This window comes from Biomphalaria glabrata, chromosome 9 (genome assembly GCF_947242115.1).
Source record: "Biomphalaria glabrata chromosome 9, xgBioGlab47.1, whole genome shotgun sequence".
Lineage (NCBI taxonomy): Eukaryota > Metazoa > Mollusca > Gastropoda > Planorbidae > Biomphalaria > Biomphalaria glabrata.
Genome location: NC_074719.1, coordinates 18,944,142 through 18,958,236, shown reverse-complemented (window position 1 = coordinate 18,958,236; position 14,095 = coordinate 18,944,142). Strand labels below are relative to the sequence as shown.

At 35.6% G+C, this 14,095-nt stretch overlaps 1 protein-coding gene across 4 annotated transcripts in view; it reads right to left on the bottom strand.

The window, feature by feature from the left end:
- Positions 1-14,095, bottom strand: part of LOC106065185 (uncharacterized) — a 58,758-nt gene that overhangs the window by 1,758 nt on the left and 42,905 nt on the right. For 3 of the 4 annotated variants that reach the window (XM_056041084.1, XM_013223951.2, XM_013223950.2), the window contains 2 exons: positions 5,634-5,788; positions 3,345-3,472 (listed from right to left, as the gene is read on the bottom strand). In XM_056041084.1, coding sequence (XP_055897059.1) covers positions 3,345-3,472; positions 5,634-5,762 — 257 coding nt within the window. In that variant the 5' untranslated portion in view covers positions 5,763-5,788. Of the gene's footprint in view, positions 1-3,344; positions 3,473-5,633; positions 5,789-7,696; positions 7,782-14,095 lie in introns of those variants that run through there. The other variant, XM_013223949.2, reaches the window with a different exon arrangement.

Genomic DNA, 14,095 nt, shown 5'->3' with positions numbered 1-14,095 from the left:
ATTCATCTCTCATTCTTGCCAATTGCGATGGATGAAAACAATATACTAAATATTTAAGATCTTATTAGTATCCTGTACATAGCACCACTAAGACATTTTTACTATTTCAGGTGTGGACAGTATGGGTAAAATGTATAGTTCACAAAGTCCTGATAGTGATGTGAGGATGAGAGATGGGACCTCGGGAAGGAGGAAATGCTCCCGTCGCCTCAGCGTGGCACCTCCGTGGAAATGTCCGCCCTGGGAAGCGGAAAGGCTAAGAACGAGAGCAAACAGGGCTCCCAGTGAGCTACCACTGTATGCTCTAACGAGTGTACTTGCACGTGGTGGGGATGTGAGAAAGCCTTGCTAGCCAGTTCGAAATCCATTGCTTCGTTCCCCAACGGGGGCAATAGGGCGGTGATGGTCCTCCCAAGGGGACAGTGTCACATTAAATGCGTATGGAGGGCTCAAATTGGGCTCGGCCTTCGGCCTCGTATGAGAGGAGGAACTCATGTCGTTGGCTTAAGGTACCGTGTCCCATGACCAGACGGATGTGATTAAATATTCATCAAGTTGCGGGGGACTCCAGACAGAGGGATTGGTGAAGAGCCGATTCCTCATTCTGGCCACGGGATAAAAGCCTTTCCCGGGTCACATGGTTTATAAAAGGGATGCGGTCATCTCAAACCATACGTGGATATCTAAACGGCACCTCGGGATCCGCTTGTCAGCTGATGGCGCAGATGAATTGTTTCGATGTCGCTTTTAAGTATTTGCATATCATAATAGACAACTAGTGAATGCTTTCATGGGAAAAAGGAATGTCCGTGAAGCGTCTCCACTTTAGTCGCATGCATGACTAGATTGGCACATGTAATGCGTGCGACTTAATCATCTTCTCGTTTAAAGTAAAGTTAGTAAATTATAAGATAAGAAACAAGCCAAAGATTTTTAAAAATCCTTTTTTAAACAAGGCTTATCTAAGGGAAAGAACTCCAAACTTACAGCTATATCTCTCAGTAATGTAAAAGTAAAATATATTTCCCTTATTTAATATCAATCAAAATAATTTATAACCAATAATTATTTGACTTGCTGGTAATTTTTGTTAATGATTCATGTTTTGTTAAGTACAATAAATAATTGGTTAAAGTTTCAACTTGATCCCCAGAATAGGTGTGGCAGAAATATCTAAGGGGATGAAACCCTACATGTTTAGCAATATATATATTAGGGTTGCACCGGATAGTACTTTTTGATATTTGGCCGGAGCCGAATAATGTAGAATAGTAAAAAATGATATTCGGCCGGAGTCGGAGCCGAATACCTAATTGTCTTGTAAATAGTTTGTGTTGCTGAACATTTTACGAAACTGTTAAATAACATACCTGTATTTGTTTTTTTTTTTTGTTTTGTTTTTTTTCCTTTTATATATCTTATTGTTTTAAACTCTGTTACTGATTGATTTATTCAAGCTTAACAGTATTTATAAACAGATACGCCTATCACAAATTAATCTGTTTAGCATGAGTGTGTCTGTGTGGATGTACGATGCCACCAACTGTAAAGGATGTGTGTGGGAGGGTCACTGTAAAATATGTTAGTATATATTTAACTAGTTATTAATGTAAATATCTCATAAGTAAAGTGCAACCTGGCTTGTATAGTGGTTGAATGTATGTGTTCATGAATTTCAGACCAACAACTATCAGGCTTGTAATTTAAAGTCCCAAGACCGCTTCTGGTTCAGGCTTCAAGGGCTTAATACTTAATACTGATAGTAGCTGTTAGTTAATAGTTGGAATCTGAAGCGTAGTAGGTCAATATTTATTGTTTTAGATAAATCCATTTGCGGCAAACGATATTTTATTAACAGCAGGAACATCTATTATACCTACTCATAGCTTGAACCTTAGATGTTGCGTAGCATAGATTTAATTGTAGTCTGTAGGCCTATTATTGGTATCTATGTTTAGATCTACTTTTATATAGATCTAAGAGCATTAGGAAAAGCAACTGTATAAGAAAAAAAAACTCATCCACACCTTCCCTATAAAAAAACCCAACATAAATAGACTTTGTGTTCGACTGATTGCAACAACTTGGCCGGATAGACGTAGTGAGCCTATACATGTAGTCCTAGTGTAGTGTGTATAGTTGATTGTGTTGACCATCACGCGTTTTTTTCCTCGGGCATACGCAATAGTGCTGAGTGGTCAGACAAAAAAAGATAGCACATTGGCATGGTCAGTCAAGTATATAGATAAATTATATCTGTCCACTAGTTACAGAGGTCAAGCGTTTTTTTTTACACTCCAGCATATCATTTATTTATTAGCTAGATCTAACTGCGCTACTATTGTTCAATTTCTTTTATGCGATTTTAAATTTTACTGTAAGGTTTTCCGTTATTTATTAAGTCAAAAGAATTAAACAATAAAATTAGCTTCCTTTCTAAAGGTTTTAATACAAGGTAAAAATACACACACGCAAACATGCACATCTTTGTTTTATTTTATTGTGCAAAGAACGTACGTAAGAAACATTAAATGCACAGAACGTATGTTAGAAACATCTTCCTTAATTATTACTGATTTTATTCGTGGTTTCAGTAACTGTTACAAAAGGGAACGAAAGTAAGCCTATGGATGTCAGGTGTGTAAAAGTCGTCTTGGCCTGATGCACAGTGGCTAAGTACACATCTTAAGTAAAAAAAAAAAAATAGTAATAAGGAGGAGTTACTTGACTGACACAAATAAGAATATCGTCATCAAATCAAGACACTTAACTGCAGGAGTAATATTCAAGTTAACACGTTAGAAAAAGTCATTTTAACCGTAATATTTATGTACAGTGTAGTATGCTTGATTAGCACGTTGTGCTTTTTCATTCTGGCATAAAAATAGTCAATGTCTATCAATAAATTGGGTGTCAAGGACCAAATAAATAAAATAAAGAGTAGGGGGTGTTTAGCTCTCCATTTAAAGATAGCCCTGGTCGTGTCTTTTACACTAATATAGATTTTTTTCTACAAAATAATTAGTTACTGGCTTACTTGGCTATGAAATCTCGCAGTTTTATGTTCTGTGTAGCTAAGGTCACTCGTTAAGGTGTGTGATCTTCAGTCCAGCTTACTAAAGGGCCCCCTAATCCCTAGCTACGAAACTGTTAGAAAATAAGATGTATACCAAAGTCCACAATTTGTCAAATAAAATTAATCGTTCATCGTAAGACAGAAACTGCATCGATGAATTCAGTGTTATAAGTCGCTGTTTTGTTTTTTTGTTGTTTTTTTTAATCTTCCCCAATGCTACTCTATTTTATAAACTGGTAATCTTCTTGTTGTTTAAGTACGCGCTTACCCTTTGTAGAGATTTTTGGTAAAGTGGTATGGTGTGATGAGTATGTTACCATCATCTGTCTCCTTGACAACCAACAGTTGCTGTTCAAACATATAAGCGTAGATTTGTCTTAACCAAATAACGGGCGTCTGAAAGAGAACATAAACAAGCAAAAAGTTTTTAAAACTTCAACTAAAACTATAAATATAACTCTCAATAATGTAGAGGTTTTTACCTTTCTGATATCAAACAAACAAATTTATTACAAATAATTATATGACTTAATTTTTTTTAAAATGATTTGTGTTTTGTAAGGCACATTTAATAAATATTTATGGTTTCAACTTGATCCGAGAAAGGGTGCGGGACAAATAAGGTGTTTAATTATCTAAGGTTTTATAACCCTACATATTTAGCCATATCTGTGAATGCTGAAGGATTAATTTCCTATGTTGGCGTCAAACCAAATAATTATCTACCGGTAATTAATTGACTAATTGGTTAATTTGTTTGTATTGATTCATGTATTGTATTTTCAAATGAATAATAGTGCAAAACTTTAACTTGCACCGACAATGGGTGTGGGAGAAATAACGAGTTCAAACATTTAACCAGACAGACAGACAGGGTGAGTTAATAAAAGCTTTGTAAAAAAAACTACATTCTGTCTACTACTCTTCTACATTTTGTACTTATAGCTTTACTTTTACGAAACTAAATTTAATGTAGCTTCCGATTCGTACTTGAGATCATGGGTCGTCAATCTATAAATGCAAAGTACATTATTTATACACAGTCGTTGCTCCGCTGCAAAAGGCAGGCCCTGTCGAATGGAAGGCCACGTCTGCAGAATGGAAGACTTTCGTAGCCCTAAAAAGACTCATGTATGGTCAATTAAACCTATGTATATTCATGTACCATTCTTACATTAGGCTTAAAAACGCTTATATCATAACTATAGACAAAGTACGATAAGCAGGAATGGCTTTCAATACTTGTAGCAGTTTTATACTGAAAGCCAAACAGATCAGAGAGAGTAGTATTTTATGTCCAGAAACTATTCTTAAGCAGTAATACTCAACCTACTTCCCGCAGGGCTATATTCGGCTATTGCTACGATTTTGTCGGATATCTCAAAACTCTCGCTCAAAATGCATAATGAAATCGCATAGGCTACGTACATTGTAATGGTAATGCGGCCACTTTAGAGCGATTCCTCCGAAACCAAAATAGGAAGAAAATCTGGCCATCATAATCTCGTGGTCCAGCGTATCAAAGGCTGTGGACAAGTCTAGCATGGAAAAGTTTGATATGTGGCTTAGGTCGGAGTTGCAAAGTAGATTATTTAGTACCCTAACTGCCACTGTCTTTGTTACGTGTGATAGGCCAGGCTCTTGTAGTTGTTGATGGCTGTCTGACTTCGACAGATTGCTCTGGAGCTGTCTGGGTTTCTTGTGCAGGTGTGTTCGATGTACTTAACTAATAAGTAACAAGACCTACACATGTGACAAGTAGAAAAGACTATGTCCAACCCGTTATACAAACGCAGATGATGTTTAATATTGAAAACGCCACAGCCTATGTCTGTAATAGCACGCTATCCCTCTGAAGTCCTAACACCAACTGACTATATTAACATAGAAAATCTATGGCCCAACTAAGTCGTGACGTCACTAAATGTCACGTTCAAAGTCTGTCAACTATGGTGCGTCTCTGTACAAACTAATAATACTAACTAAATGTCTAACATAGGGCACTGTATGCAGATTGAAATTTTTCAGATTGTACCGTTCCAGATGCAAAAGAAAGGTACACCTTATACAATACACTCCAGTAGCTGTGACAGGGAAGAATAGATGTCGGGATATAGTGGGATTTGTTTAGACTCTCTGTATCGAGATTGGATTTATTTAGTGCATTCTTGACATGGAAAATAATAACTGATTAAAGGTTCATGTATTTTCGTCCAAGTCAAGTGGAAGAATTAGTGATGAGTCTGTAGATCAGGACCCTTAGAATTACAATATAGATTAAACTTTTTTGTAACAAATTATACGAGTGTAGTCGGCAGAAAGAGAGAGAGAGAGAGATAAAGAGAGAAATAAAGAGAGGGAAAACGAGAGAGATAAAGAGAGAGAGAGCATTAAAGAGAAAGAGAGAAGGAAAGAAAGAGAGAGAGATAGAGAGAAGGAAAGAAAGAGAGAGAAAGAGCGAGAGAAAAAGAGAGATAGAGACATAAAGATATAGATATATATAAAGAGAGAGAGAGATAAAGAGAAAGAAGGGGTAAAGCAAATGAGTCATTCTTACCTCCCCAAATGCGGGAACAACCACTGGTAAGAAAGTAAAAACAGACAACTCATGCCTAACAGATGAATTCTGAGCTATTTCATCGTCCACCTGTTTCTTGTTGGTGAACACCCCGTTCAGAACATTCATGAAGTCAATCACGTTCTGGGATGGTCCTTGGAATAAAGAGAGAAAGTACACACTAGAAAACGGTACAAGCATAAACACAAGTGTAACAAGTGAAATCAATTCATAAATAAGAGAAGCAGTCAAACTAGGGTCTCATTGTAAAAGGTTTTGTGTCAACTTGTGGGGATCTATTTAAAGTGATTATGATAGTAAAGCCAATGAGAGGATGGGGTGTTTGAATTGGAGGTAGGGTAGGCCTATTGTTGGAAATGTTTTTGTTTTTATTTTGCATTTTGAGAAGGAATTTGTTTTTAACATATAGCAGTCAGTCAGTGATTTTTGTGAGTAAAAAAGTCAGTGATTTTTGTGAGTAAATCAAGTCATTTTTGTGAGTAGAATTTTATTTTGCTGTCGAGGAGAGATTTTTTTCTGTGATTAAAGAGTTAATTGTGTTGCTAATATTTGAAGTATTCGAGTTATACTTATTATCAACATGTGTTAGTATTGTGGACAATATTGTATACACTTATATAGTGTTGAAGTTATTCGATGCGCCATGACAAACAGTTCACGTGAACATAGTTAGTATTATAGTATTACCAGAGTTATTGAGTCGTGTGAAAGTTTTCGAGTACGATAGAAATAATTGAAATCCGCCTATTTACCTGCTTAACTGACCAAACATATGAGGGAGCGGCACCTATTGGGAGGCGCATCTTTTTTTGTTTTGTAACTTAACAAATGATGGCCAAAAGAAAGTCTCTTGCATGACGTTGGTGCTCGCAATGGGGCTCATGAAATACAATCACTTGTACTCGCAATGGGGCTCATCAAGTACAATCACTTGTACTTGCAATGGGCTCATCAAATACAATCACTTGTACTCGCAATGGGGCTCATCAAATACAATCACTTGTACTTGCAATGGGGCTCATCAAACACAATCATTTATACTCGCAATGGGGCTCATCAAATACAATCACTTGTACTCGCAATGGGGCTCATCAAACACAATTATTTGTACATTGCAATGGGGCTCATCAAACACAATCACTTGTACATGGCAATGGGGCTCATCAAACACAATAACTTGTATATTGCAATGGGGCTCATCAAACACAATCACTTGTACATTGCAATGAGGCTCATCAAACACAATCACTTGTACATTGAAATGAGGCTCATTAAACACAATCACTTGTACATTGCAATGAGGCTCATCAAACACAATCACTTGTGCATTGCAATGAGGCTCGTCAAACAATCACTTGTACTCGCATTTAGGCTTATCAAACACAATCACTTGTTCATTGCAATGTTGAGTACATCAAATACACTTACTAATAGCAATGGGGTACTTTTAATGTAAATAATGATTTGCTGTCTGAGTGTGACCATGTATCAGATAATGTACAAATGTTTTTTTTATGTTTTTGTAATTCGTATTCATAATTGGTGTATACGTGTGTTCTTAAATTATGCTTACCATACATGCAAAACGTATTCATAACATTAAAAATAACCTTTACACTTTCTTCTCACATTGAAACAGGAACAATGAAATCGAAAGTTCGCAAATCAGCAATGTCACAAAGTAGAAACAAAGTAGCGGCATTGCCATTCAGTGAACACTTGAGGCCTTGAGATTACGAGCCAACGCCTCAACGCCTCTACTTTCCCTTCAAACAACCTAACATTTGAACTTTTCTATATATATTTATTTTGTCACAAAGTACAAAAGTGCTGTAAACGCACTTATTACAAATAATAACATTATACTAAAATCATACTCAAAATAATCAAAATGAAAAAACAAATGTTAGTTTTGCAAGGTACACATTTAAAAAAACAACATAAACGAGTTTTCTTATAATGCTATCTGGAGTCGAGTTTTTACAAACACAGCTATACAAGATACTTTGTAGGCCTATGTAAGTTGTGTTCAAAATACGTACGGGCTTCAGAAGCCACTGATGTAAAAACACACACCAGCATTAAAACCAGAGCGATTCTAAATATCTTCATCTTGGATAGTCTTGAATGGATAAGCTTCCAACCAGAAACCGAGGTATATAAAGCTTTTCCATTTTTTTTATACATTGTCATACTTTTGTTTTTGTCGTTAAAAGTACATGTGACGAAACAAAACTGATTGGAATTTATATTGCAACTTATAGTTCCAGTGTTCGGAATGTCCTATAAGTGTTCATTAATGATTTTGTTGTGGTACACACATCTGTGCATTATTATGTATCACTTCAAATGTCTGGTGTAGGTATATGGCTAACTACTTTGCATGCAATCATTGTTAAAGTGCGTGACGAGCACATAAAAAAGGTAGTGAACATTTGACTATGTACTTTAATGGGAATAAATCTCTGAGGAACCCAAGTAATAAGGTACAAAACATTAGACTATGTTGTTTTTTTTCTACTGCGAATTAGTCTCTAAGGAATACAAATAATATTGTTAGAACATTTGACTATGTACTTAACTATGAATAAAATTGGAGGCATCCTAACAGTTCAAATCTTGTCTTCTAAAAAGAAACATGTTTAATTAGAATTGTGCACATGTTTTATTGGAGAAGTTTTAAAAAACGATTCCCTGCTTTGTGTAGGAGTAGAATTGTGTAAGAGTAGGATTGTGTAGGAGTAGGATTGTGTAGGAGTAGGATTGTGTAGGAGTAGGATTGTGTAGGAGTAGGATTGGTCTTCGACGTTCTTCTCCTCTGAAGCCAATGACATCGGGCAGAGTTTGCACCGTGGAAAAGTCATGGCGACAGTCCGGAGCGTGTACCACACGACCCGACAGCCATACAGAATGACTCAGTTATAACTGTCACTTTAGACTCACATTTGGTACACCATCTAGATATATCTCGAAACAGTGAAATAAATTGGGAAATGACCTTGGTGAAAACCTATACTCTAATCAATTTCAGAAAATAGAAAATAATACAAATAGAAAAAATCTAAATATGTTTCCAAGTATTTGGACTTTGAAGCTAAAAGTTCAGTTTGGACATTGGACATTTAAATGAGCCGCTTTCAAGAGGTTGTTTTGCGCTGCTTATAAATATCTTGTGTTCTAGGCAGTGATTCCCAAAGTTGTCTATATAGACCCCCAGGGGTCTATGAGAACTTCCAATGAGTCTTCGAGAATGAAAAACAAATTGGGGGTCTTTGAGATGTAAATAGGGGTCTATGAGATGTAGATAGGGGTCAATGAGATGTAGATAGGGGTCTACGAAGTGGCTCTCATTCAAGCAGGTCGAGACTTTAAATGTTAATTCCAATTAATGTTAACTAATACACAAATATGAGATCACAAATAAGTTCAGCGAATTTTAAACTTTATTCGAATTTTTTTTTTTTATTATTTTTAAATGTTTATATCTTGCTTAAATAACTTAATTGTTAGACTTAAACTTAGGACCCCCCAAGAAGTCATGCTGACTCCATAGAAATAAAATTAGAATAATATTAAAAATGGACAAATCCAAAAAGAAAAGTAGACAGCTTAGTGTTCATTTTGTTTTTTAAATCTGTCTTCATTCCTTCAGTGCCTTTTATGTATGAAAGTTGTGAGTAATCACGCCATGAAACCATCTAAGCTGATCTTTTGAGATGATATCAATGACACATCGGATAAAAATAGCTAAAGATTTGTGATACTTTCGGGCAAAGAGAAAGTTCAGAATAAACTCAAAGTGGACAAAATGTTCACTGTAACTTTACAAAGAGATCAGGTTTACGAGCGTTGCACTATATCCGCTCACTATGAGTTACAAATCTACTTTCCCAACCAATGAATCAGTTTTAAGAACTGTTTTACACAAACCTGCTTATGGTATCATAAAAAGAAATCCAATATGTAGCAAAACTGTTCAAACGCGGCTTAGTGAAATGAGTCATGACATTGAAAGCTGCAAACATATTTCTCTATAAATCTGGACAAGTCTATATTGCCTTGGTAATGAATCATTATTCATGGCACATGTTCGATTACTTTAAATCTAGAAGTACAATGATTGCCGAAAGGTTTACGCTTGACAATATATTGTTTTTCTTTCGTACACTGTCGCATGTGACATTACAAGAACAACTGCTCAGAAAAGGTACGAATGAAGGACTTAACAAGTTATAAAAAAAAGATATCTGCTCTTCTGGGTGGAAAAAGATTATACTTGATACTTATCAGAAATTATGGAATATCACCAGAAAGTTTTTTTTTTTCTATCTCCATTTCTAGTGGAGAATGAATTCAGTTAGTTTCCCAAACAAAAAAATAAAACTGAACATCACCAACCGAGAAGTTTTAATATTAAACCTAACTTCATTGGTGTACAATATCGTAATTTAATTATTAAAGGAGCCAACTTAAAGCGTTTTATTTTTTTTTTCGTGAATCGGTGTATTAAGTTTGTTTGTTACTTTTTAATTTGCATTTAATTAATTGAAAAATCACAATTGAAATTTATGATTTTTCATAATTTTTCATAAATGCTAAATTAGCTAAGCATGGGGTCTACCGAAAAATTAAGAACTTGGCAAGGGGTCTACGAGACAAAAAGTTTGGAAACCACTGTTCTCGAGTAACAGCTTGGATAACTATATGACTTAGAGCTACACTGTAGGTGTCTGCGATATAATTATATTTAGCCATAAAGCGTATGCGTGCATTTAGGTCCAAGTAAAAAAGAATAGAAGAGTTTTCGTTTTCACAAAAGTAAACGAATGTCAATAGCAACAGTAATAACAACAACAATGTATTCTTTCTGGCTAGTCTGGACTCTTTCTTTCTCTCTTCTGCACTTTTCTTTTTGTCTTTGTTTTTTTCTTATTTACTCTCTCTCTCTCTCTCTTCTTCCTTTTTTTCTTCTTCTTCTTTCTCTCTCTCTTCCTCCTTTTTTTCTTCTTCTTCTTCTCTCTCTTCCTCCTTTTTTTTCTTCTTCTTCTCTCTCTCTTCCTCCTTTTTTCTTCTTCTTCTCTCTCTCTCTCTTCCACCTTTTTTTCTTCTTCTCTCTTTCTTCCTCCCTTTTTTCTTCTTCTCTCTATCTTCTTCCTTTTTTCTTCTTCTCTCTCTTTTCCTCCTTTTTTTCTTCTTCTCTCTCTCTCTTCTTCCTATTTTTCTTCTCTCTCTCTCTCTTCCTCCCTTTTTTCTTCTTCTTCTTTCTCTCTCTTCCTCCTTTTTTTTCTTCTTCTCTCTCTCTTCCTCCTTTTTTCTTCTTCTTCTCTCTCTCTCTCTTCCACCTTTTTTTCTTTTTCTCTCTCTCTTCCTCTCTTTTTTTTCTTCTTCTCTCTTTCTTCCTCCCTTTTATTTTCTTCTTCTCTCTATCTTCCTCCCTTTTTTTTCTTCTTCTTCTCTCTCTCTCTCTTCCTCCTTTTTAACTTCTTCTCTCTCTCTCTTCCTCCTTTTTTTCTTCTTCTTCTTTCTCTCTCTCTTCCTCCTTTTTTTCTTCTTCTTCTTTCTCTCTCTCTTCCTCCCTTTTTTTCTTCTTCTTCTCTCTCTCTCTCTTCCTCCTTTTTAACTTCTTCTCTCTCTCTTCCTGCTTTTTTTCTTCTTATCTCTCTCTTCCTCCTTTTTTTCTTCTACTTCTCTCTCTCTCTCTTCCACCTTTTTTCTTCTTCTCTCTCTCTTCCTCCCTTTTTTTCTTCTTCTCTCTTTCTTCCTCCATTTTATTTTCTTCTTCTCTCTTTCTTCCACCCTTTTTTTTCTTCTTCTCTCTCTCTCTTCCTCCCTTTTTTTCTTTTTCTCTCTCTCTTCCTCCCTTTTTTTCTTCTTCTCTCTCTCTTATTCCTTTTTATCTTCTTCTCTCTCTCTCTCTTTCTCACTTTTTTTCTACTTTTTCTTCTCTCTCTATTTCTCCTTTTTTCTTCTTCTCTCTATCTTCCTCACTTTTTTTCTACTTTTTCTTCTCTCTCTATTCCTCCTTTTTTCTTCTTCTCTCTCTCTTCCTCAATTTTTTTTTCTTCTTCTTCTTTTCTCTCTCTTATTCCTTTTTTTCTTCTTCTCTCTCTCTCTTTTTCCGTTTTTTCTTCTTCTCTCTCTCTATTTTTTTTTTGTTCTTCTTTCTCTCTCTCCTCCAACTTTTTTTCCTCTTCTCTCTCTCTTCCTCCTTTTTTTTCTTCTTCTCTCTTTCTTCCTCCCTTTTTATTTTCCTTCTCTCTGTCTTCCTCCTTTCTTTCTTCTTCTCACTCTCTCTCTCTTCTTCCTTTTCTTCTTCTTCTCTCTCTCTCTTCCTCCCTTTTTTCTTCTTCTTCTTTCTCTCTCTCTTCCACCTTTTCTTCTTCTTCTCTCTCTCTTCCTCCCTTTTTTTTCTTCTTCTCTCTCTCTTCCTCCTTTTTTTTCTTCTACTTTCTTTCTACCTCCCTTTTATTTTCTTCTTCTCTCTTTCTTCCTCCCTTTTATTTCTTCTATTTCTCTCTCTCTCTTCTTCCGTTTTTTCTTCTTCTCTCTCTCTTCTTCCTTTTTTTCTTCTTCTTCTCTCTCTATCTCTTCCACCTTTTTTTCTTCTTCTCTCTCTCTTCCTCCCTTTTTTTTTTCTTCTCTCTTTCTTCCTCCCTTTTATTTTCTTAATCTCTCTTTCTTCCACCCTCTCTCTCCTCCAACTTTTTTTCCTCTTCTCCCTCTCTTCCTCCTTTTTTTCTCCTTCTCTCTGTCTTCCTCCTTTTTTCTTCTTCTCACTCTCTCTCTCTACTTCCTTTTCTTCTTCTTCTCTCTCTCTCTCTTCCTCCCTTTTTTCTTGTTCTTCTTTCTCTCTCTCTTCCACCTTTTTTTCTTCTTCTCTCTCTCTTCCTCCTTTTCTTTCTTTTTCTCTCTCTCTTCCTCCCTTTGTTTTCTTCTACTTTCTTTCTACCTCCCTTTTATTTTCTTCTTCTCTCTTTCTTCCTCCCTTTTATTTCTTCTATTTCTCTCTCTCTCTTCCTCCTTTTTTTCTTCTTCTTCTTTCTCTCTCTTCCACCTTTTTTCTTCTTTCTCTCTCTTCCACCTTTTTTTTTCTTCTCTCTCTCTTCCTCCCTTTTTTCTTCTTCTTCTTTCTCTCTCTTCCACCTTTTTTCTTCTTTCTCTCTCTTCCACCTTTTTTTTTCTTCTCTCTCTCTTCCTCCTTTTTTTCTTCTTCTCTCTCTCTTCTTCTTTTTTTCTTCTTCTCTCTCTCTCTTCCTCACTTTTTTTCTACTTCTTCATCTCTCTCTATTCCTCCTTCTTTCTTCTTCTCTCTCTCTTATTCCTTTTTTTCTTCTACTCTCTCTCTCTCTCTTGTTCCGTTTTTTCTTCTTCTCTCTCTCTTTCTATTTTTTTTCTTCTTCTTCTTTCTCTCTCTCCTCTACCTTTTTTTCATCTTCTCTCTCTCTTCCTCCCTTTTTTTTTCTTCTCTCTCTCTCTTCCTCCCTTTTTTTCTTCTTCTCTCTCTCTTCTTCATTTTTTTCTTCTTCTCACTCTCTTCTTCCTTTTCTTTTTCTTCTCTCTCTCTTCCTCCCTTTTTTCTTCTTCTTTCTCTTTCTCTTCCACCTTTTTTTATTCTTCTCTCTCTCTTCCTCCTTTTTTTTCTTCTTCTCTCTGTCTTTCTCCTTTTTTTCTTCTTCTTCTCTCTCTCTCTCTTCCACCTTTTTTTCTTATTCTCTCTCTCTCTTCCTCCCTTTTTCTTCTTCTTCTCTCTCTCTCTTCTTCCGTTTTTTCTTCTTCTCTCTCTATCTCTTCCACCTTTTCTTCTTCTTCTCTCTCTCTTTCTCCCTTTTTTTTCTTCTTCTCTCTTTCTTCCTCCCTTTTATTTTCTTATTCTCTCTTTCTTCCACCCTTTTTTTTTCTTCTTCTTCTCTCTCTCTCTTCTTCCGTTTTTTCTTCTTCTCTCTCTCTTCCTCCCTTTTTTATTTCTTCTCGCTTTCTTCCACCCTTTTTTCTTCTTCTTCTTCTCTCTTCCTCCTTTTTTTTTCTTCTTCTCTCTTTCTTCCTCCTTTTTTTATTCTTCTTCTTTCTCTCTCTCTCTCTTTTTTTTTCTTCTTCTCTCTCTATTTCTTCCTTCTTTTTTTCTTCTTCTTCTTCTCTCTCTCTCTCTTTATCTTCCTATTTTCCTCCATTCCAAATATATTTTTCTTTCTCCATCTCTTTCTTTTTATCTTTTACACACGTCCTGTTCTCACTATTTTCTATTCTTTTTCTATCCGCTTTCACTATTTCTTTTCCTCTCTCTCGTTGTCTCTCTCTCCCCCCCCCCCTCTCTCTCTCTCTAATACACTTATCACTTTTTTCTTCAGAGGACACTCAGTCTCATTAGTGTGAAATAAAAGCGCTCAGATATCATATATTATTAATGCTGTCATTACACTCTAATTACAATATATATATATTTT